The sequence below is a fragment of the Dermacentor andersoni genome, chromosome 9, assembly GCF_023375885.2.
Source record: "Dermacentor andersoni chromosome 9, qqDerAnde1_hic_scaffold, whole genome shotgun sequence".
Lineage (NCBI taxonomy): Eukaryota > Metazoa > Arthropoda > Arachnida > Ixodida > Ixodidae > Dermacentor > Dermacentor andersoni.
The window spans coordinates 63,350,730-63,374,244 of record NC_092822.1 but is presented as its reverse complement, the minus strand read 5'-3'; the positions used below and the strand labels follow the sequence as shown (position 1 = coordinate 63,374,244).

General features: G+C 46.7%; 1 protein-coding gene across 1 annotated transcript; it reads right to left on the bottom strand.

Moving 5' to 3' along the window:
- Positions 1 to 5,862: 5,862 nt before the first annotated feature.
- On the bottom strand, positions 5,863 to 22,936 carry LOC126528149 (uncharacterized). The gene is made up of 5 exons (XM_050176016.3): positions 22,632 to 22,936; positions 19,549 to 19,723; positions 16,516 to 17,754; positions 13,387 to 13,710; positions 5,863 to 6,601 (listed from the first exon to the last, which is right to left on the bottom strand). Exons 1-5 carry the CDS (start codon positions 22,934 to 22,936, stop codon positions 6,467 to 6,469), a joined length of 2,178 nt encoding a protein of 725 aa, XP_050031973.2. The 3' UTR covers positions 5,863 to 6,466.
- Between the last annotated feature and the right edge of the window lie 579 nt (positions 22,937 to 23,515).

Sequence of the window (23,515 nt, the reverse complement as noted above, 5' to 3'; positions counted from 1 at the left end):
CGCGTCATGCACTCCATCCGTGACCTGATTATTATAATTATCATTATCATTTAACACAGAGATATTGTGCCATATTGTAATACGTTACAGAATCTCATACGAGGCCACATATCCCTATGTCTGCAATATATTTCACATGCACGATCCACTCCGAAAGAGCGCGGGATCTCGATAATCTTTCTTTCGCAGCCCGTTTTGAAGAAGCAGGCTCTGACTCACAAGCGGCCGGTCACGTGAATCCTGGTAAAAATTTTTATTTGTTTTTCAACGCAATACAGTAGCTACAGAAACGATCTCACGCTATACGTGTATGTATATGCTGATTAGAAAAACAATATTAGGTTTTGAATTAAAACTTGGAGCCGCCAGATAAGTATATGAGAGTTATCTAACCCATCATTTCAGCTAGTTCAGCCGAACACCAAACAAACTCTCTCTCGAAGACATGCAGCTGTCATTCTCCGAGCGAATAGGAGCATAGGTTGTGAATAAGTGAGGCAATAGATGATGACTTCGTTTATAAGAGCTTTCAGCCTGCGTGTGCTTGTACTGCATAACTTATAACGCACGGTGCGCGTGTGCGCAATAGTTAGCAAATACTTGTTTTCCCATCGCCGTAATGTTTTAAAGCTATTACATATTTAACATTTCAATGACGTAGTTTCTCGAACATATGCCGCGACCTCATATACAAGCGATAACTATGATTTCATAAGCACTTAATATTGGCAGTGTCGTCCTTTTATGCGTTGGAGTGTTCTTTTTTCAAAGGACTATTGCTGTTGTCGTCATGTTGGCGCTTGTAGCAAGATTCGCCTACGGGTCAGTCTAAACCTCTCTAATGGGACTCGTCAGGTGGTGTGTAGGCATTATTTCCAGTCGATCATCTTGAACACATGCAACGAATGGTTGATTGAGTGGCCGAATTACAGACAGCGCAGCTCAGGGTATTGAGGATGACGCCATCTGCTGCAAGGATTGCAACGAACTGTTGCAACTGTCTGATTGGTGAACCAAATTAATCGGGAATAATATTACTGGGATAAATTAAGGTAATCACAAATATTTTTAACTAGACTTATGCAATCCTAACTATATCCTTAAGGAATCCTGATAAGCCTTATAAATCTATCGTTGGAGAATCAATATTATATATTTAGATGTATTCTTCAGTAACATTAGTTAATGTTGATTAGGGTTAAATATTAAACCTTAATTATTATGACTAGGCTAATTTTCAACCCTAAATTATTTTCCTTAGCCTCACTATTCTTAAATAACCTGAAATAATCATCATTAACTACTTTTAATTTCATCCTAAACAATCTTATTGATCTTTTATGAACCTAAATTATTCTTAATACCTCTTAGTACTCACTATACGTAGTCATAATCATAAATTTCAATAGTCTAACGTAGTCATAAGGCATTCTCATATATACTGCATAGGACCGCATGTATATCTGTGATGCGTGTTGCGTAACGTGTAACAGACAGACCGACAGACGGACAGATTTCTGAAGGAAGTAGCGCCTAGAATGCTCACACATTATAGAACAGCCTGTGGCCTTTGGGGCGTATCTTTGTTGCGGTGTATAATCGTAACATATATTGCTAGCCTTACCCGTATTTTAACGCTGTGCTCCGGGTACTTCCTCTTCACGAATGGTACACGCTTTATCAGTGTGACGTATAGGGTTGTTTTTTAATTTTTAAGAACGTAACAGCAACCAAGACGGATGCCCATTGTTGTTAGGCTACAAGATATGCCCTAATAGGTGTAAACGTGTTTCAGAGAGTATAATTTTTTTCTTGAACGTCATCACCAATATTAAAAGCAAATTAGGAAGGCATGTCTGGTGTTAAGGCGCGGGCGTCACTATTGGGAGCGCTGCACATTCTCGAACGCAAGCGACTACCCGCTATCATTGTTGAGTGCGTATCATTCCCCCGTTATTGTGTGCTGGAAGTTGTTGATCACCAGTAACCCAGCTCGATGTACAGGGTGTCCAAACTATCCTGCACAAAGATTTAAGTATATACACGAATGTGCCACGTAGCTGGACAAAGGTAGTGTCGTTTGCCGTCGCTTTCAGATACTCGGATTATTTTTTGCATTCCGCCTAATCACAGAATTAGTCGTAATTGATTAACTTCTCAAATGTTATAGTTAGATGAAAAGTGTCAATGCGAACATTGTAGAGTGTAGGAGTTGAGGGGGACTTGGGTATGAAAACTTGGGAGGTTTATTTACATTATTTACAGTGAGCGTCAATTAACAGCAGTAAAGTCATTACGGGCCGGCAGCAACTCGGACGCTGCGGCCCGTCGCAAGAAGTTCGAAAGAGATGAATCCAGGAATGCTCTAGGAATGCTCTTCTGCTGCTCCCGGTCTGCGTCTTTTAAGCCCATCCGTGTCCCGTTCGCCCAATGGGAGAGCCCGCTCAGGTGACGCCATTTTCGGCCAATCGGCGAGCCCGCTCGGGTGTCGTCATTTTCGGCCAATGGTAGGCGCCCGTGCCGTGGACTCACACCCGGCGAAGAGAGTCGCTCCTTGGGGGATCCCTCTGCGGTCTTGCCTTGCTGACTTGCAATGCGCCGTCACCATAGAGGGTAGGGGGCGACGCCGCCAGGTTGTCACGGCGCATTACAGCCGTCTTGCTTCTGGACCCACGTTACCTGGAACAGTGCCAGGCTCTCTCTTCGCTTTCGGGAAGAGCCAAGCAGTGAATAGCTCCACCGGCTGCACACAAAGTGGGGTTCGCCAACTTGTTTGCTCGTACCGCGCCTAGGGAATGTGGCATCCGTGCTTCTTCGCTCCAAAATTAGCTGTGGTTCGATTCGATGAGGTCTGGGGAACTCGAAGTAGGCTCAGGAAACGGTCCCGTATCTAACAGCTCCTCCTCGCCCCAGAAGTACGGAATGGCCGGTGAACTCAATTCGCTGGCCATGAGGAACGCTGAAAGATCCTGCAGGGTACTGGTGTCGAGCCACGTTTGACGAACTTCGGGATCCTGGGCCCTGGAGAACATACGTCAAAAAAAAAAAAAAAAAAAGACACAGCGCTGCACCACGTGTAAGCGCTGGCTCTTCACCCCTGACTCGCCAGGCTATTACTGAGTAAAAAAGAACCCTGATCTTCTATTTCCCCAATTTTGACAAAGCAGTTTCAACCACCTTTCCAAACCGCTATCCATTTTTCCCCGAATGCCGACAGGACCAGAGTGCTATTGCTGTAGCAAAATTGATTGATTATACCATTGATTATTGATTGTGATTATTGATTTTTGTTATTGATTATTGCTTATTATTGATTATTGACCATTGAACCATTGATTACAACACGTGCGTTGGATCTGCATGCAAAATACACTGGGCCGGATTGAAGAGTGGCTAAAGAAAATCATACAGAAGAAAAGGCACGGACTAAACGTGTACCTGTAAATTGTGTGTGTGTGTTGCTACAGAACATGATGTGCTGAGGGATGCTTACAAAGCTTTCGCTTACAAAGATATCAACCGAACGTTGGTACTTCCAGAATGTTTTGTGATCGTCTTAGCGTCGACTGTAACATTCTTCGAAAAGCATTAAAACGCTAGATTGCCGATTATGTTCAGAGACAGAGAATCGTTTGGCACAGCCCCACGCGTCGTAGGCTCGAAGCTTCGCGGCCATCAATTGTTTTTCAAGGAGACTGGTTTCAATGTGCCCGGGTGCAAGAGTGACGGTCAGTCAAACATGTTCCCAAGAATGGCGACTCCCTCCCACGTCTTTATTTTATCTCCCAATTCCTTAACCTCACGCCGTCGCCTGCATAGGGTAGCGAACCGGACGCGCGTATGTTTGTGCTCCCTTTCCCTACTCTCAGCTGTCTCCTTTTTGAAGGCAAATTGTGATTGTTGCTTTGTAGTAATTATGAAGCAGGCGGCGACCAGAAGTACATTTATCGTCTTCTCAGTGTTCTTTGAGAATCCTTATGACAGTACCTTACGGCGAAGGCGGTCGTCTTTTACGTCATAATCGTTTTACAGTTCCTGAACCACGACACCGGCTGTCGGCCGCAAGTCATTTCTAGTAGCTTCGTCAGCTCTTTCGTCAACAGGGACGCATGCATGTTCGGAAAACCATTGAACCAAGAAAGTACTTTCCTGATGCTGCAATTTTTCGGCAACAGCTGGTAGGTCGGGAATCAGAGTGATTTTGTCGGTTCACATTGCACACATCCTGACGACATCTTGATAATCCACGCATACTTCGATGTGCCGTCGAGCTCATAGAAGAAGAAACTTTATTAATGAATGGCCCGGCAGTTTCTGTGATAACTTTTTCTTAAATCGCACGGCTTGCGCCTCGCTGCATATTTTTTGATTAAGTGCGTATGGTCCTTCGCGAAGAAGCTGCATAAGTTGTTTGTGAGCAGATACTTGTAAGACCAGTTCTGCTTTGTGTAGGACGCCTTTCATTTTAGCTTGTCTAATGGTCGTTTTTGGAAATTTTTCAGGGACGGGGCATGGGCAGATTGAGATCGCTCGGAGATGCCTTCGGCACGCAGGCGAGGCATGGCGACGAACGAAAAGCGGAGAAAAAAATGAATATGTGCAAGTGTCGTCAGAAATGCTGCAGCCGAAGCTGAAGGCGAAGAACCATATAATAGAAGAGGAAGAGCTCATGCAAGAAGTTGAATACTGTGAATTATCACCACAAATATTGATAATCTAGAAAACGAAGGAACATTGGATGAAATGAAGGAGAGTGGACGACTTCTTTTTCTCGTCCTGCTGGTTCACCACGCTGTGCCCAAGATATTTGCTTGAGATCCCTCGCAGTGAAGATTGTTTGCCTTGACAACTTTATGGCGTATCGTTGCCACTCAGGTTGTCAGTGCTGCTGTTAACTTAGCCTAGCGATGCATTACGTTGCGAGAGGTGCCCTCTCTTAGGTGAACGCTTCTCTTTCTGGAGATCACAAAAAGGCTACTTTACATGCGTTTGGCATTCTTATTGCAATTCACGCACTTTACGGCGGCTATCTATTTATGCATTTGTGTCACTAACCGTTTTCCCGCCCACCTGGGTAAGCAGCGCCGATGCGGGTAGCTGTAGATGTGGGATTGAGTAGGTACCGCTGGTCGATGAACTTGTTTGCCGCCGGTCACTGGATATGTGCCAGCAATTCAGTGCCGCTCTTAAACCGACGTGTTTGACGTCAACTTGGGTAACTAGATATATGCCACTGCTTCGGTGAATATGGTCCAGAATATGATGCTGTATAGTGACTGGAGAGATGCTGGAGCGGAAGCCAACCCACGTCACAAGGGTTTCTCAAGGACAGCAGCTAGACGCCTCAGCAGGCTGTGCCTGCACCCGTTTGTGGTGCAAAATAGGCCGGGTTATGCGCCGCTTTTCAACGAACGTCCTTCACGGCAATGCTTTAAACGAGCTGCGCCCATATGAATGCACGGGGAATCGACTCTTGTAGGCACTGGTGCGCAATGCTTGTCTCGGAGGCCGCGCGCGGACTTTAGATGGCGTCACTAGATGTCACTTCAGCGTCACTAGATGGCGCAGCATTCCCGAGAAGCGAAAGAGGAGCCTGGCTGTAGCATGACGAGTTTCCTAAGCGTCCTCCAGCACGGGCGCGCCATGCATTTCGGAGGCCACGTGTATGCTTCGTGGTGGCGTCGCTAGGTGGCGCAGAATGTTCTGCGCCACCTCTCAAGGAAGCACGAGGGAGCAGTGCCGCTGCCGTACACGCCCTATATGCAACGTGCTTTCGGCGGTGTAAATACGTTGTGTCACTTTATTGCTTCAATAATGAACGCATTACCGTCAACGAGCATCGTGAGACGGGCTCTGCCACTCTTTCTAAGCAATTGTTTATTATGCAGATCTACAGCACTACGAATAAACAGCGCGTGCAGCAATTCGTCTTCCAGCAACAGCTAACGTGTTCTATATACACGGCAGTTTTACACCTCCGTTGCTCACACAGCGGACAAATGACCTTTGCCTTGAGACGTGATGCAAAAGTGACCTCGATTGAGCTAGTGCACGAAACAAATCTGTTCGTGGATCTGTGATACCATACTTAATATGCCTAAAAGCAGGCCTTCCAATAAAAGAATGCGGTGAATCATTGAACTTCGGAGGGAACTCCTGAAAACCCTTTCACAAGGAAAACATTCGAAAACACGTCCATAAGCAAACGCACAGGGGAGCGGAGTCCACCAGCTTTGCGATTCCATAAACTAATGCACAGCGCTTTAGCGGAGCGTTAGTTCCTGCGCATTTCGCTGAAACTTGCAATATAGTCGTTAACTTCGGGTGTCGACATTGCAAGGCGTTCTATACATTTAGAATGGACGGGTTGCAATTACTGAGACAAATAAAAAGAAAGTACAGTGCGCTTGGGCTATTAGAAAGCGTAATTCCCTGCTTAAACACAGCAGTGCGGGTTTTCGTCGCACTACACAGAAGCACTGCTTGTCTCGTTGGGTGGTTCTGGCCAGGTGAAGTCAGTCACGAGCAGATGATGCGGCCGACATTCGAAGGCTTGTCGGAACGCTGCTACGGCAGGCAGGACCGCGTTGCAGATGACCTTCTGTGGAGAAGACGGCGATAGAATTTTAGACGGTAAATAATGTCGCTCATTGACGCAAACTACGGAGGCGGGGGTAGGTAATATTTGTTCCGACATCTGAGTGGACTGCGGCGCCTAATACACAGAGGTGAGCCTGTGAAATCTCCTCTCTTGAATCAAGTGAAGCAGCAATTTTAGACTAAATCGAAACCAGCGAAATACTTCTATTTTGCAGTAAGGTTGCTACCGCTCTAAGCTATCCTGGTTTGAACTGACACGCCTTATCTTTTAGACCACGCGGAAATGTTTAAGCGATCCTAAAAGTTTCGGCAGTGGATGTTACCCAGTGCGACTCATCGTTGAACATTTGTAATTAATGAACTGTCTGATACGTAATGAGCTTACTACAATTGCATCTCCGTTTTAGCTTATAATTTCAGTCGGTCTTACTCCAAATAACTTTGAAATTCCTTCATGCAACTGCATGGTAACATACACAATTAATGATATCACTGCGTCACACTCTACGTGGTAAATCTCGATATTAAGAAAACCAATGGTCGTGAAGCACTTGTAATGCTTTCCTTCCTCGTTAATACTTCTGGACGATGGATTATCTAACATCTTTACGCAGTAAGTCTTTATCAGCTGCATGTGTTCATTATTCGTAATGATGTGCTAAAAGTTTACCTTCATATAAGTCCGGTAACGGCCAGATGTTAACTATATATTAATTGTCTTGCGGACCTGTCGCTATTGTAATGTGGTCGAATATATAATTTATAACCATATCATTGGCTACCTGGAATCTGACATAGTAAGTAATTGTCAGCATGGTTATTGTGGTCTCAGCACAATTGCAACAACTGGTTGCAATTGCGCATCAGCGGCATTGCTTAAGTATCAGGTACACAGCTTCACACAGGTACACAGGTACTGCATACTTGCATACTGAAAAGATATTGCGCAAAATAACTTTGGAATTCCTTCATGCATTTTTTTATCGTTAATAGAATTTTTAAAAAACACGTGTAGTCCGCAGAACAATATTACTTTGTGAGCTGAATTTTCTCAGAGGCAGATATTATTTGTATGAGAAGACAAAATGAATATTTGAATGATTAAGAAGTTTTTTGTAGTGAATATTTAGATTGATTACTTTTACAACCCATCGCAATTTCTTTATTGTAGCTGGTGACTTTTAAAGTTATCGACTAATTGGAGTGAATTCTGAGAATGACATCCGCCTCGAGACATGCGTTCTCAAGGTAGGCGAGAAACGGCATTGGTGTTTCAGTAATGTTTAAGCTTCAATCCGTAAGCAGGCGTTTTGTTAAAAAAGTAAGTGTAACAGTGCATTTTTACCTCAAGTTTAAAAACACTTATCCCAGAACTGACGTTAGCTTCGAAATCCGTTCCAAGTGTCTGCGCCTTATAAAATCGCTGGCTTCAACTTGTGTATTGAAATACGTGAGCTGCAGTAATTAGTTAAAATGTTGACTAGCGTTATTGGTAATTTGTCAATTATGCATAGTAAGTAATGTCTACCTCTTCCAGTAATCCAGCTAAACAAGTAAATACTTGCTACATATGCCACAGAGGATAAAAAAAAATTCTTATCTTGAAAATACCTTTGTAAATTCATGTTAAAATTTGTAGCTTCCATAGCGATCACGTCTCACCTGTCGTATACCGCAGGGCACTCTTTTGTGCCCTCTTTTCTTCCTATTTGGGTCAATGACCTTCCACAGAATATGACCGCGCACATTCATCTGTATGCTGATGCCCTGCGTCCTATATCACGAAATTTATTTTGCCGAAGAGCATGTTGTTCCTAACAATTAATGCATTCTTACACTTGAGCGCATGGTGCCACATGTGGAAAATTATCTTTCAACATAACTGTCTCTCCGTAATTTACAAGGCATTTAACTCCTTGTTTCTTCGTGCACTACTCCTTCAATAATTCCTTACTACTCTACGTAATTAAATATAAGTACCTTGGGCACCAGCTATATTGGCGCAAAGCAAGCACATCCAAGTAATGTGCAACGAATCACTACGAAATTTGGCTACCTGCTATGTGCTCATCATGTGACTCCTCATGGAACTAAACTTGTAAGTTACAAAACTTTATTTCCGCCTAATCGTTCAAAATGAGCCTATACTTTGGAACAGTCACAAAAAATTATAAGAATGCTGAGTTTGTACCGGCGTGGAATTTTCACCTTCCGATGACGTTTATAGGCTGAAGAGCGTCGCCAAAATTTATTTATCCGTGTCTCAAACAGGAAAAAATAAAATCGCTAAACTACCGCTATATTTTGCTGCAATGTCGCTAATATTGACGCGTGTACTTATCTTTATCGGGCGACCACGTTTCGCCGCCTAACAAATGTAATCGCACAGCGCTGGATGCGCCTGCGTGTATCCGAATTTTCTGGAAAGTTATCGATGCTTCCATCCGGCTGTCTGTTGTCGCAGAACCTTGTGTTATCTGATATCATCGCGTGACGCGAATGGTGTAGAACTTTGTGGAATGCACGCGTGTCCGAAGGATTAGTCTGGAACATTCGATGACTGCTGTATAAAAGCCGACGGGCTTGACCCGCTGATCAGATTTCCGACGATCGCCGACCTTGTTCGCCGCTATCGTTGTGCTATAAGTGTAGCCTGTTCTTGTGGGCACAGGTTCGCCCAATAAAAGTTTGTTTTTGCCTTTCACAGTATCGCTACTGTGTTCTTAACGTCACCACCACGTGACATCTGGTGGAGGTGCTGGGATTCCTTGGCATGTGTGCCTACTATAGGCGCTTTGTCAAGGACTTTTGACGCATCGCGGAGCCGCTAACGCATCTAACCAAATGTGATGTCGCGTTCAAGTGGGAAACGACGCAGGCCAAGGCATTTCAAGAACTCAAACGACGCATGCAGTCGCCGCCGGTACTTGCACACTTCGACGAGGACGCCGATACCGAAATCCACACTGACGCCAGTAGCCTAGGCCTCGGTGCCGTCCTAGTCTAGAGGAAAAACGGAGTCGAACAGGTGATAGCTTATTCTAGCCGGTTGCTGTCAAAAGCGGAAAGCAATTATTCTACGACTGAAAAGGAATGCCTCGCCATCATTTGGGCTACAGCTAAATTCTAGCCCTTACCTCTATGGCAGGCCATTCAAAGTCGTCAGCGACCACCACGCGTTCTTTTGGCTAGCTAACTTAAAGGACCCTTCCGGACGGCTGGCGCGGTGGAGCCTCAGACTACAAGAATATGACGTCACGGTAGTATGCAAGTCCGGAAGAAAACACTCCGACGCCGACTGCTTATCACGCGCCCCAATCGATCCCCCGCCGCAAGACGACGAGGACAACGACGCCTTCCTTGGGATAATAAGCGCGGGAGACTTCACTAAACAGCAACGAGCAGACCCGGAGCTAAAAGGCCTCGTCGAATATTTGCAAGGGAACACCGACGTTGTCCCTAGGGCATTTAAGCGCGGGTTGTCTTCGTTCACACTACAAAAGAATCTGCTCGTGAAGAACTTCTCACCAGTCCGCGCCAGGTACTTTCTTGTTGTACCATCAGCGCTGCGTCCAGAAATACTGCACGCCCTACACGACGATCCAACCGCTGGGCACCTCGGATTCTCCCGGACGCTATCGAGAATACAGGAAAGGTATTACTGGCCGCGTCTGACCGCCGACGTCACCCGTTACGTCAAGACATGCCGAGACTGTCAACGACGCAAGACACCACCGAAAGGGCCAGCGGGATTACTACAGCCGATCGAACCTCCTCGTCGACAATTCCAGCAGATTGGGATGGATTTGTTGGGGCCGTTTCCGATGTCAACATCCGGGAATAAGTGGATCGTCGTGGCGACGGACTATCTCACCCGCTTTGCTGAAACCAAAGCTCTACCGAAAGGCAGCGCAGCCGAAGTGGCGAAATTTTTCGTCGAGAACATCCTGCTGCGACATGGTGCCCCAGATGTCCTCATCACCGACAGAGGAACGGCTTTTACAGCAGAGCTCACCCAAGCCATTCTGCAGTACAGCCAGACAAGCCACAGGAGGACAACTGCCTACCATCCGCAGACGAATGGTCTCACGGAGCGCCTGAACAAGACCCTCGCCGACATGCTAGCAATGTACGTCGACGTCGAGCACAAGACGTGGGACGCGGTCCTGCCGTATGTAACCTTCGCTTACAACACGGCGGTGCAAGAAACAACACAGATCACGCCGTTTAAGCTGGTTTACGGCAGGAACCCGACGACGACGCTCGACGCCATGCTGCCGCACGTCACGGACGAAGGGAATCTTGACGTCGCGACCTTTCTCCAGCGCGCCGAAGAAGCTCGACAACTCGCCCGCCTACGGATCAAGAACCAGCAGCGTACCGACAGCCGACATTACAACCTCCGACGACGCTTCGTCGAGTACCAGCCCGGTGACCGTGTTTGGGTTTGGACCCCTGTACGCCGACGAGGACTGAGCGAGAAGCTTTTGCGTCGCTATTTCGGACCGTACAAGATCATCCGACGTGTTGGGGCACTGGACTATGAGGTCGTGCCAGACGGCATTTCGCTATCACAGCGGCGCCGCTCACGACCTGAAATAGTCCACGTTGTGCGACTCAAGCCGTACTACCAGCGATAATGAACTTTGGGACTTCGCGTAACTGACCTTTGGACTTACTTTCTTTTCGTTGTTTTGTTACTTATGTTTAATAAGTGTCCTTTTGTGTTTTGCTCTCTTATATTTGTAGCATCGGGACGATGCTTTTTAAAGAGGGGGGTATTGACGCGTGTACTTATCTTTATCGGGCGACCACGTTTCGCCGCCTAACAAATGTAATCGCACAGCGCTGGATGCGCCTGCGTGTATCCGAATTTTCTGGAAAGTTATCGATGCTTCCATCCGGCTGTCTGTTGTCGCAGAACCTTGTGTTATCTGATCTCATCGCGTGACGCGAATGGTGTAGAACTTTGTGGAAGGCACGCGGGTCCGAAGGATTAGTCTGGAACATTCGATGACTGCTGTATAAAAGCCGACGCGCTTGACCCGCTGATCAGATTTCCGACGATCGCCTACCTTGTTCGCCGCTATCGTTGTGCTATAAGTGTAGCCTGTTCTTGTGGGCACAGGTTCGCCCAATAAAAGTTAGTTTTTGCCTTTCACAGTATCGCTACTGTGTTCTTAACGTCACCACCACGTGACAATATTCTCACTAAAACTATGGAGGGAATTTCAAATAACGCTAGAATTTCGGAACACTGTGACATTATGAAGTAACATGACGTAAATCGTCTAGAGAGCCGTTTCACATTTACATCGCGGTCACGCAAGTGACAAACAGTGAATTTACCAGCAGTACGCAAATGCCTTCTATTTTACAACTATACTTAAATAAAAACAGAGGATGAGAACTTAAATCCTTCGCTTGCCCTCAGTTTGTGCGGTTAGAAATACCCCACGAATCGAAGAAACGCGAGTAATCTGATTTTCCGAACACGGAAAGGTACTTGGTTCACGTTATCGCTGATGTACATAAGAACACCGCGATGTATTTATTCGTGAGAAAGCGCTGAAAACCGTAAGCGGTGGGTTCAGATTCGCGTGGGGAAGCCGAGCAGCTGCGATATCTACGCTCCTCAACTGCTGATCTGTCTTGTTAACCGGCTGCGTTCTAAATCGAACTACAAGATTTATTGCGATATGTTTCGTTAAGTTACTTCTGCGCTTGGGAACGCGCACCAATCGAAAGCATTTAGTGAAATTTTCTTGGCCACGGCATGTAGACTCATTCAAATTGGCTTTGTGTGTAAGCACTTTCCTTTTTGTGTGTGAGCAATATGCCAAGTTATAAGTGACCATTGTGCTGTGAAGATAGGCTGCCGAAGCTAAGGCAACTGTTGCTTCCTCCTCAGGGTCACGGAGCCCAATTACGACCGCTCTATGTCCTCCTGAATAAAGAAGTGTGCCCGAAGAGAACCAATTTCGAAGAAACTTTCCTAAAGTCGAGGTTGTTAATGTGACAATTGTTTAGAAATGTCGCTAAGAGAAGCTGCTAGTCGCACTAAATAGAAACACATGCCGCTAACGGAAGAAAACTTCGGCATGTCTAGCGACAAGATAGCTAAAAGGGCAACAGTGGTATGAGCCTAACGCTTCCGACAAAATGTGGCATATTAAAAGTGTGTAAGTTTTACACTCCGATTAATTTGTCGAGCTGCACCCGCTTAGAAAAATATATGAAGTTCGCTATACCTTCAAGTAACCGTGGCTATCACAGTCTAAATACTCACCGTTTCAACCTAGCACCAATATGCAGAAACGCTGTTTTTTTTAATTCTATAACGTTGGAATGCTTTGTCTCAAGATGATGTTCATTGCCGTTTATCAATTTTTTATACAAATTTGGCATGTTATGTTTTCCTCACTCCTGGAACAGCCTCAGCGGGGCTGCAGTATGTGTAAATAAATAAATAAATAAATAAATAAATAAATAAATAAATAAATAAATAAATAAATACTGTGCACGCATTAAGGAAATGTATTCCCGCATGCGGTCATTCATGCGCGTTCATAGAAGAGAACGCAGTGCGTGCGGAAAACGTATTTACATTGGGATGCTTGGGAATCAGTCGCATGTACATCATATATTTAGGAAATAGGGCAACGCGTTCGCTAATTTCGTCTGGTGCCCACCCCTTCCAATTAAGACTAAACTGCGGCAGGCCTGTCGAACAACTGGCCCCGATAGCGACAGCTGCACGCAGAAGGACGCTTCCCCGCTTCGCACCTGCAACTGGAGGGCGCGACCAGCGGCACCGCAGTGCGTGAAGCACGTGACCAAAAAGTACAGCTGGTCCTCGGGGACGCCGCCGAAAGACCGGCGCCTGCCGTCTCGGCTGTTCGCCGCGCTCGTGGCCTTCGCGATGGCTCGGGCCTCCGGCAGGCGCGGGATGCTGCTGGCGAGACGGTTCGCCCAGCCGGCCACCACGATCTCCCGCCCCTCGTGCGGGTAGTGGTCATCGATATAGCCGCTGTTGTTCACCGTCACCTGGTAGCGTTCCGTGTCCGAGAACAGCATTCCGAATTGGCTGAAGATTGGGAGGTTCTGGCGCTGCGGCAGGGCATCGTTGCAAAACGTTACGGCTTCACACCTTTCCTTCCGCGCGCGCTCGTGCTCTTCAAACTTTTGGAAAACACGAAATGGTATTTATGTTCTCATTTTTTGATGTCATGCAGAGAGGTTTTCGCATGCAGTCCAATCTTGGAAGCCTGACAAACTCAATAAATAATTGAAAGCTGTACACTTTCTATCACTCTGAAGATTCAAGAAATGAGATGAGAGCGAGTTTTCTATCAGCGGGATAAATTGTCGTCTGGAAGGGTTAAGGTGTATAGTGTATATAATACAGTGCATGTAGTCGATAATATGTATTTGTGTTGTTTGGCCATTGCACGTTATAAATACAAATACGCACTTCACTTTCACAGTAGAACTGTGCTTAAATGTAGCATCAAAAGTGATTTCTCGAGCTTGTAAATTACCGTGATACTTATTCCCCGTAGTTAAGACGTAACAGAGGGTGAAGGAAGCTTTAGGACCGGAAAGAGCGTCCCACACATCTCAGACCCACAGCAGCTCTTTGTTGTAAAAATCATACAACGCCATGACTTTCACGGTCGGGGTGGTGTACGAAATTCCACTTGATCGCGACAGGCTGTATATCGGCCGGACAGGCCGTTGTATCAACGATAGGGCAAGGGAGCCTGAGCTATCTGTCAAGAATAAGATTCCTCCACAAGTGAGCGAGATTCGTTCCGTATCCGCATTGTTGCTAAAAGCAAAGATCCCATGGCACGGGAATTAACGGAAGCCCATCTCATCAACATAAACGTGACGTTTGTGTCAGCGGTACGTCTGTGGCATTACGTAGCACTGAACGACAGTTTCTGCACTGTATGATTGGATAGTGATGGGGGCAGACTTGCTTGCGTATTGTGCGCAAGCGTATGTGCACACATGGCCCCCTTCGCCTATATACGCGTATATATGATCCTATCTGCTTTGAACAAACTACTTGCGAGTGGCGCTCTTTGCAGTCCTAAAGCTTTTTTCCGCCCTTGGTTGCGTCTTCGTGCAATAGATGAACCAAGCATCCCAGAAATAAGTGTTGATACCCTGACATGTCGTACACAGTTGCGCATTTCAACTCGCATGCCGCAACTTAGCCTATAACCAAGAGTATAACGAAACGGTCACTAAGCCGCAGTTTTGCCATTTAACCGCTTTTGTCGGTAGATTTATCTGCTTCTTGGTCCATTGACCAACGCATTTTTTTTGTTGTGAAAGGGGACTTCTTATTTAGCGACATCACACAACAACGTACGATATTTTAGCTACTTCGTAGTCGGAAAACTTGTTTAAAAATAGACAAGGCATGAGCTCTGTGATCATGATGAAACACCACGTGTCTGCATTCACGGAGGCCGCACTGTTGCCAGTTGAGTCGAAGCAAATAGGCTACACATTGTACTCACACAATTAACGTGCTTTTTTCATCATCTTTAAAAGGCATAAGAATGAGTCTTGACGAGGGCTTAAGTTACGCTATGGGTATCTTCGATTGGCTTACCTTCTCAAGCGTAGTAGTAATTTAAATTACGCACACTTGCTGCAATAAGGCTTATGTTGCAATTGAGAACGCGGTAGGCGAATAAAAGATTTCACCTGAACCAAACTGATTATATTGGAGAGTCTGGGCTCGTTCATGAAAGTATGGGGCGTTTCTGATGGCTTTCATGCAAATCAGTACTGAACAAATTTTTAAGGCAGATCAAAGGGCGTCCACTAGTATTGAACCTGTAGAAAGGTCACGTAATTGTAATTGCCGTGTTAAGAACGTAGGCAAGATCGCGTCGCAGCTTGTTTGTTCACCAGCTCTGGAAACCGGAAAATGTTTGGGTATAACGTACACCGACTGTGCGACTTTGTTCTAAGGAATTCCGGTCAGCCGCTTTCGTTTGAAACGTGGTGGATTCGTAACCTTAAGATGTGAAAGTAAACAACAAAAATTTTGCTACATCTTACTCGTAAGTTTTCTATTTATTTTTGACCTGCATAAGCAGTAGTGGACGTGAAATGCCTTGGCAGACGCGTTACGCTTTTCTAGCCTATATGTTAAAAGTGTTCCTGAAAACTCATACATTGTATGAAATTACTTCGAGTCTTGACGACAATTTTAGCGACATTGGAGCATCACTTCGCAAAATTTTAGCGACTTCGTTGCGTCACTTTAGCGACTCGCTCAAAAGAAAGTTAGCAACACTTCTTGGCTGAATGTCACCACAAAAACACATACTCGCTCGGTATGCCTAAAACTGTAGAAGTATCGACATTTCGGCGAGTTGGTACTGGTTGAACATATTGAAGAGGCAGCGCAATAAGACGAAGACAGAAGGCAGGAACACACAGGGCGCGTGTGTGTTCCTGCATTCTCTCTTCGTCTTATTGCGCTGCCCCTTCAAGATGCCTAAAACTGTAAAATATTCCCCATCTGTTAAGGAAAAGCATGTTTGCGTCGCAGTGCAACTTGTTCGTGGGAGTCATTACAAATCCGCCTTGTTGAAATACTTGTGTTCACAAAGTTCAGTAGTGTGTGAAATAATCCCTTCATTTTCGTACGTCTAAATCCGAACTGGTGAAGTGAAATAACGGCGCTGCATAGCTGTGGGAATGCACAAAGTAAAACCCGTTTTTGGTGTAACCGCTTAATGCGGAACGCCGGGACATGGACACGGGTACAGTGTCGCAACAGCTCCGTAAGAGGTACGAGGTCATTACAACTTTCTGATGGAGACTGCTCAAAAGCAATTGAAATCGAAACATTTCTTCGCAGGTTTTTGCCACGCACACACTCACCACAAAGTTTTCGTCGTAGAACAGGATGAATCGCTCTAGGGTGACCATCTGCTTCAAGATATGGGTGCCGATCAAGGCCACAAGGACAGGCAACGGGTGGCGCGCATCGAACAGTGGTAGCGCCCTCATGTAGCTGGGGACCATGACTTCCCTAGCCACGAGGATGCGGTACAGTCCGTAGCTGGCGATCCCTGGCGCGTGAAGAGCGGTCTGCCTAGGCTGGCGCAACGACTTCTTGAGGATGCTCATGCCCGCGGTGCATATGCGTATGTACAGGTCGAACAACCCCGCCCTGGTGTCGAAAGGTACGTAGGCGTACGTCCGGTCCAGCATGTGCCACGTCAGAGTCATGTTCCGGGCGTTGAGCACAACACCAGCCATAGCGTCTGCGATATAGTTCTCGAGAGCGTCACTGTATAGAGCATTGAACGCGTTGAGGGATCGCTTGGCGAGGTGCAGCATTTTCGACGTGTAAACCTTGTCAACCGAAGCGTCTTGTTCGAGTTTCCACTTGGCCAGCGGCAGGGTCTCCTCGAGAGTCAGCATACACTTGTGGTGCCAGTAGCTTCGCTCATAGGCTGCAAGGCCCATGTCCTCCAGCATGCAGGTGGTGAGGTAACGCGAGGCGTACGGCGACAGCAACCACACCGCGTACGCGCCGAGGAAAAGCTTGAAGTTCTCGGTGAAATTGTCGTGGCTGAAGTGGGTGGCGTTCAGCTGAGCGAATAGCTCGGGCTGCAGGTTCACAATCTTGTCTTCGGGCCACAACTGCGAATCGTCCGCAAGATGACCGTTGAGGGCACGGCGAAGCTCGGCGTCACCGAGTTCAAGGAAGGCTGGAGTGGCTTGCGGGTCCCAGAAGCGGAACACCAGTTGGGCAATATCGGTGTGCGCCACCGTTACGGCCTCGATCATCCGCGAGTACGACTGCCCGGTGCCGCCCAGGATTTCAGCGCAGCGTCTGAGATAATCGCGGTGCTTGACATAATCTCTGAGCCGCTCGAAGTTCCCGATCCAGTCGATGCACCGTTCGTCTAAGGTCGTGTAAATGACATTCTGGTTCGGGCGTGATGGATGACGACCCACGAAAAAGGCCCAGAATATGTGTATGCCGAAGTGTAACGACGACTTGACGAGCGTGCCGAGGAGCTCGGGTCTCGAGGCTGGGGACTTGTGCGGCCAGGGAAGACCGACGTCGAGCAGAAACTTCTGAATAGTCCACGAGCCCTGCCTGCCGCCCTGTGGTCCCAAACAAAACGAAATCAAATCGCACCTTTTTGCCTTTTGTGCATGGCTACGTACACGCCATTTTTTTTTTTTACTTCTACTCTATATCCTTGAAAAATCACCTGTGGATTACGCACTTCAGATGTCGCAGTGGACAGGTGGCTAAAGATGCTATCCGATAATTAACCAATGAATAATTTACTTAGAACACATGCTCAAGTCGCGAAATCGAAGGCGAACGTGTAGTGAAGTCATGTTTAAGAAATTGTAAGACTAGCACTACTTGGTTATATTTTGGTTATAGATGTTGCGGGCTCTTAACAGTGGCCTAGCAGGAGTGGATACAAACAGATCAATAACAACAACAAAAAATGTTGCAGTACCAATCTCACGATGTCTGTCGACGGTAATGTATTTAGCATTTAATAAATGTAGACACACAAGGTACTGCCAACGTCGCAACGAGTTTCCAGGGTGTTCAAACTTAAGCTTGATGGTTTTCTTAATATTAGGCACTGGGAGGCACGCGAAGACCACCTGTGCAAATAACTTATGTGGCGAGGGGGACACAAAGTGTGATGATAATTATCGCTGGCACACGCCCAATTAACTATCGAATAATTTAGTTTTTGTTGACTGCAGTAAGGAGGCATGGTTGTATTGAAAAGTTAGAGGCAGTCGTGTTCCTACACAGTGTCAGTTGGAAGAATTCTTCTATCGTGTCTGTGCTCCGAGATATCCGACTCCAAATTTTAATTGTCGTTTGCATGATTACGCATGCAAGAGAGGGACGATCGGCTCAAAGGTCTTCCCTGATGTGACGCGGCTGTTGCGTGCGGCATTTATTCTGACAACAGGGCAGAGGCACAGGAAAAGATGATAACTGCTCCACTTCCCCACTGAAACATGAGTCCGGCGGTAGTTCACGCCTCATACATAACTCGTGTCGATGGCCGCAAAGCGTTTTGTCGCTACATTGATTCAATGCTAACGCATTACCTCTGACAGTCATCATGAGATTGGTTGTGCAGCAAGTTTAATTTTTCTTTTTTTTTTGTGACGGTAACCTCTTCCATAGAGTTATCTATTTTTTCCGCGCGTATCTTATGGGCACTGGCGTCACGGATAAAGTGTTCAGCGCAGTGATCGCATAGAGCCGTGTTTTTCTGGGCTCTGAAAAGTCATTGCACCTGTTTCGGAAGATTTGCCTAAAATAAATTGGTTTTGTCTGTTTCGGCTCGGCGTGTTTCTAGTCTCGGAATTGATGCCTGAGGAACATCCTGAAGATGAACTGATTCCTTGAAACCCTGGCTTTTATCCCCTGAGCCGGTCAGAATTTCTCACGAGCACGAGCTACTAAGAAGTCGAGTTGTTCTACAGGACTTTCTATGTCATAGTAATGGACACGCACTCTGCCACAGAGACGATGCTGGTGGAAGCGTTGGCCATAAGATTCAATACATACATCACGGGACACAGAGGCCAGAGGCAGAAAATACCATCCTTATTTTCCTCACTCATTTACAATCTAGTGGTAGTTACTAATTTTACAAGCATGGAGAAATATTGTGGCACCACTGTTGGCTACCGAAAGACGAACGACAATGTAGTCGTGTTGAAAAGCCTTAACACGAAATTTCCAAATGCATAGGGATGGATAGGTGGGTTCTTGGTAATGCATTAGTATAAAAACTCGAGCGCTATGAACACACAGAACGTAGAGAAGCAACACACACCACACGCGCTTGGTGTGTGTTGCTTCTGTAGCTAACGGCACGAAAACGACAGCGACGCCCTCTCGCTTACCCGGCTGAAACACTTGATCAGCAGCGCCGTTGCCTTGTCTCGGGCCCTGTGCGAGTGCTTGGGAAGGGAACGCAATAGGTGGCGCTTGACCACGTGACTGTCGAAGATGGCTTTGTACTTGCTCAGCGGCGGGCTGCGACGTCGCGAATTGGCGTCCCAGTTGCTGCAGACGTGCCTGCGGAAGTGGATGGCGGCCATATTGTCTCTGAAGATATTCTTGTTCAACTGAATTTGGTTCGACTAAGCAATCTCGTTCGATGGAATGACATCACATGCACGCCAGGCCTGACATGACAAGGATGACATGCATTCATTCCATGCGTGCGTGACACCACATGAACGCCATGGCATGTCATGACGTAACAGAAACGACATGTCATGACATGTCGTTCCATAGCATGTGTATCGTGACGTGAGTTGAATCGCATGGTTGACGTGGCATGCACCATATGAGATGAATGACAAGACATGTCATGGATGACGTGGCATGCCTTGCTTCTGACATAATACGGAGGCTAAGGTAACTTGCAAGCGCTTATTTACACAAACACCTTCGCCCATTAGCTAACTGAAAAACCCCGACCATTGTTGGATAGCCAGCTGCCTGCAAGTCGGGTACATTTACATCGATTCCCACACTACGCCAGATCTGCATATTTCTTTTGTTGTTGTTGCTTAGTACAGAAATTTCGTGCATAGTTCATATATTGTGCAATATCATAGCCAAAGCGCGTTACTGCTATTATTTGCATATGCGCAATGGATAGCAGCAAGCAATTATACGCTATAAGACAAACGTATGATGACGACAATGGGGAGTTTCTTGCATAAGTAGTATTAAAGGGAGAGTATAAAAGGAGGTAAATCATCAAAGATTGCCTTCGTCTTCATACTGAACATCCCTTCCCGGCCACACGTGACACACCCACGTACTCGTGGTAAATGAGAAGAAAGGGGGTTAGCAGAGGGGCCAGATATTTGTTAGTCATACCATAAGAAGCCAACAAACACTGACAACAAGGACAACATAGGGGCAAGTACTTGTGCTTAATAAATGAAATAAAGAAACTCTAAATAATGAAAAATTAAAGTGGATGAAAAAATAACATGCCGCAGGTGGGAACCGAAGCCACAATCTTCGCATTTGCAATTAGTTTATAGTTTCTTTATTTAATTTATTAAGCACAAGTAATTGCCCCTATATTGTCCATGGTGTCAGTGTTTGTTGGCTTCTTATGATATGACTAATAAAAATTGGTCCCCTCTGCTAACCCCCTTTCTTCTCGTTTATTACATAACGAGGGTCTTGAGTCCGGCTACATTGATGTCTTCAGGTAGCATATGTGGGTTTATTGACCAGTTCCCTTCACCCAAGAAGATCATGTTCTCGTGACGCCTGCGGCAAAAAGGACGTTCCGCGTCCACCGCCAAGGTCTGCGTGTGGTGGCGCTGGCTAACACTCCCAGTTTTCTACTGGGACACATAAATACCCATCAAAGTGGATGGGGAAACAGCCTTGTGGTAGCTCAATTGGTAGAGCATCGCACGCGAAATGCGAACGTTGTGGGTTCGGTTCGCACCTGCGGCAAGTTATTTTTTCATCCACTTTAATTTTCCATTAATGTGTAGTTTCCTTATTTCATTTATTAAGCTCAAGTAATTGCCCCTACGTTGTCCTTGGTGTCAGTGTTTGTTGGCTTCTGATGATACCACGTACTCGTGGGTCTCACGCGTTGCGCCGAAGTCACCGTGTGAAGCCGACGTCGTGTATAGCCGCGATGACAACATAACAAACACACTGCTGGCGAACTCGACGAAGCAGGTGCACCAGCCAATCACGCTTGCTCATTTCCGTGGCCTCATGGTGGAAGAGAACATCTTGCACTTAATGATGTTTCTGAGGAACTATGTCATGTAGCGTGTAGGCACAGAGGGAGAACTGCAGCGTGGTTGAGTGGGCGAACCGTGTAATTAACGTATAGGTTGCCACCACGTATAGGCCATACGCTTTGGCAACGTGTGCCCAGGCACCATGTGCACAGTAAGGGATATGATAAATTCTGCAAGTGTGTTTCTCCACACGTCTCGTTCGACTTTCACAGGATGGCGGACGTCGCTCAGGGCGAGCAGGTACCTCATCGCATGCCTGTCATCAACTCTTCCACAGCGCTTCTCGTTCTTTGCAAGTCTATACCTCGGCTCAATGTTGCCTTGAGCGTAGGTGGGTCACGTGTTCGTCATCTCGATTTTGTGGAAAAGCGTACTTCTAGTATTTCGCATATCTGCTATTGTGGACGCCGACATAGTGCACTAAACACAAAACTAAGGATGAAAATATGAATATCGGAAATATGTCGCTCACACCTTGACACACGTCTATATTGCATCTGTACTGCAAGTTTGAGTATTATGCGTAAAGTGCTTTAGTTAAACGACTCCATATGACCCCATATAGCGGCCGCCCTTCTTTCATAATTACTGTTTTTGCAGTATTTTACATCATACGGGCTTTTCAAGTGGCCACGCAGGTGCTTTCCAAGTATTATGCTAGACGTGAAATAGATGATGTCCTCATTTGTGACGTTCCTGTAAAGAGTTATTGGATGAAGTACACCTTCTGGGAACTTTACGGAACCACCCTAATACACGTAACCGTGGAGTGCACCAAGCGCCCTCGGGCCAAATAGCAATGACACAATGGAGCAGTGGGAGGCACAGCTCGGCTGTTTGGACTTGGCAGGACAAAGGTACTTGCATAGTCAGGTCAGGCAGGCGGCCGAGGCTAATAGGGCCCTGGACTGGGGTGCTCTGGCCACCCCTCCTTATAATCTATCTATGTCTATTCCTGTGAAAGATATATATATATACAGCTAACCGAACAACTGAAAATTCCTAATCCCTGCTGCACTTGAAAATTAATATTACGTTCGGGGTTTGTACATTCCGGCCATGATCTGATTATGAGGCATGCCGCAGCGAATTAACTACCGGGTGTTCTTCAGCTTGTACCCAATGCACTCTACACGGGCGTTTCTGCGTTACGTTCGGCGACAAAGGCGAACAGCCGCGCCACCCAAACTCACCGGTAGAAGTCGTCGCACGGGTGCACGCTGTGGTCCCGCGAGCTTCGCAGGTCTTCGTCCAGCGTGAAGTGGTCCCGCCGCCACGGATCGAGCCGCGTCAGCAGCAGCGCCGGCGTGGCTAGCAGCGTGGTCGTCGCGACGAGGACGGCGAGCAGCACGAAGCAGGAGTAGCGCGCGCAGGACGCCTCGCAGGACGTGTCCTTGGGGGCAGGACTGCGGCGCCAGGGCGATAGCGGCGGCTGGACGGGCGGAGGACGGCGCCGAGGACACGGCGGCAGCTGCACGGGGCTCTGGCCGCGTCGCATGCCGTTGTCCCTGAATTGAACGGCGTCTGCGACAACGTTTCTCGAAGTGGTCCCACGTTTGAGGTCGCCGGTGGGGGGATTCCGCGCGTTCTGAGGGTTTGAGTCGCAGGAAGTGAGAGAGGGCTTCCGACGAGACCCCTACGGCCAGTTGCCTTCTTCTTCTTCTTGTTGTTCTTCTTCTACTCGTGCACTCTTGCACGTGCGCTCGTGGGGCACCCGCCCAAGAGGCCCAAATTTTATTTTGGTTTGTTTCAGCTTTGTGCCTGGTCGTTATTGCTACAACCGCCGCGGGGGATCGGCCAGGAATCGTGCGGTAGTAAGGAAAAAAAAGAAGAAAAGTGAATTTGGCAATTTAAGAAAGTATAATAAATGGATAATAATCGTTGGTACTATGTATTTTAGGGATATATCAAAGAAGCGGGGCTGGACATACTGTTCGTATCCGCGGCGAGAAAACGAAAAGACACTGAGGGAATTAACTTAATGGAGAGAAAATAAAAGAGAGCTAACGTGTTTTTCTTTTTTACTGTTGTTCTGGGTGGCGTGTTTTAAATTTAGTAACTTGAAGGATAAGCTCAT